Consider the following 1,603-nt stretch of genomic DNA (forward strand, 5'->3'; position numbering starts at 1 on the left):
CGGGGACGGGGACCTCCGTGCACCCCCAAGGACAGAGACCTGCAGCACCAGGGACGGGGACCTTGCACAGCCCCAAGGACGGAGACCCTGCTAACACCGGTGGGGCCAGGGCCCCTGAGAGCAGAGGCCGGGCAGAGCGGCCCCCCCGGGCTGCGCCCGCGCGCCCCAGCCCCACGTGGCCCCGGCCCCACGCACCTTGGTGTGCAGGATGTACCGAACGGCCCCCGGCACCGGCTCCGAGACCACGGCCGAGAGCAGCTCCTCCGCCGGCGAGGCCGAGCCGACCGGCAGCCCTTGCAGGAACCTGCCGGCACGGCCCAGCGCTCAGCCCCACGCGGTCGGCGGGGGGGGGCACCCACGGCAGGCAGGGCTCGTGCACCCCCAGCCGCGGCGCAGCCCGGCCGGCCCAGCCCCCCAGCTCTCCCCCAGGAGCACTCACTGGTCCCCGTTGGGCGCCGGAGGGAAGCTGCGTCTCACCACCTCCACGAACTCCGCCACGGTGTCGGCCAGCGCGAAGATCACGGCATTGGGGCCGGCGTCAAAAGTGTAGGCCACCTGCAAGAGCGGCGGGGGGGGGTGGGGGTGGGGGCCGCCGGTGGGGCCGGGCACCCCCCCAACCCCCCTCCCAGCCCCCCCGGTGCCGGCTGCTGGTACCTTGGTGCGGCCGTGGTGGGTGTTGTAGCGGTGGACCAGGGCGATGATGCGGCGCGAGACGTCGTTGAGGTAGAAGATGGGGGGGAAGGTGTCGAGGCAGGTGGCGTGGAACTGGTTGCTGTCGCGCATGGTGAGCTGGCCGAAGCCCTCCAAGTCCCGCTCGCGGATGTGCCGCGCCATGCGGGCGATGCGCTCCGGCACCAGGGCCTCCGCGCGGTGCTGCGGCGGCACGCGGGCCGGCGTCACCCGCGCCCTTCCCAGCCCTCCTCCTCCTCCTCCTCCTCCTCCTCCCCCCCACCCAGCCTCCTTTTTGGGGCCATTGCCACTGCCAAGGGCGCTGCTGAGCCCGAGGAGCAACGCTGAGCCCCACAGCTCCCCCGGGCAGCGCCCTCACCCACACCAGCACACCCCACTCAGCAGGAAAAACAAAAAAAAAATACCACCCACGGGACCCGTGACCCCAGCCCACGGCGTGGCCGGGACGCAGCGGGCGGCCCGTGGGGCAGGACGGGCCCCGGCGCCCCAGCACCGTACCTTCAGCAAGGGGCTGGTGTCCACGCTGGTCTGCATCCCCGCGGTGCTGCCCACCTGCTTCTTGTCGGCGCTGACCTGGCACGCGGGGGGAGGCGGTGGGACGGGGCTGGGGGCCTCGTGCCCCCCACACACACCCCGCCGCCCCGTCCCCGTGCCCCTCACCACCAGCACGAGGATCCTCAGCTCCGGCCAGTGGGTCTCGGGGGCCACCTGCTGCGCCACGCTGTCCTTCCCGTCCGGCCGCTCGCCCTTGTGCCACTGCACGAAGCCGCCGAACATGCTGCGGCAGGCGCTGCCCGAGCCCTGCCGCGCCACCTCGGAGAGCTCGCCCTCCACGCCGTAGAGCCGAGCCAGGGCGAACACTGCGGGGCAGGGCCACGCGTCAGCCCCGGCCGCCCCGCGTCCCCGCCGCCCC

At 74.1% G+C, this 1,603-nt stretch overlaps 1 protein-coding gene across 1 annotated transcript in view; it reads right to left on the bottom strand.

Annotated features, from left to right (window-relative positions):
• Positions 1–31: 31 nt before the first annotated feature.
• The window catches only part of MVD (mevalonate diphosphate decarboxylase), a 3,482-nt gene continuing 1,910 nt past the window's right edge, over positions 32–1,603 (bottom strand). Inside the window, exons 3-7 of the mRNA XM_085317756.1 lie at positions 1,351–1,550; positions 1,189–1,263; positions 655–873; positions 440–555; positions 32–304 (exon numbers count right to left, since the gene is read on the bottom strand). Of these exons, the coding sequence (XP_085173882.1) occupies positions 91–304; positions 440–555; positions 655–873; positions 1,189–1,263; positions 1,351–1,550 (824 nt within the window). The 3' untranslated portion in view covers positions 32–90. The remainder of the gene's footprint in view (positions 305–439; positions 556–654; positions 874–1,188; positions 1,264–1,350; positions 1,551–1,603) is intronic.

This window comes from Rhea americana, unplaced genomic scaffold (assembly GCF_003343005.1).
Source record: "Rhea americana isolate MKP2758 unplaced genomic scaffold, rheAme1 scaffold_502, whole genome shotgun sequence".
Taxonomy (NCBI): domain Eukaryota; kingdom Metazoa; phylum Chordata; class Aves; order Rheiformes; family Rheidae; genus Rhea; species Rhea americana.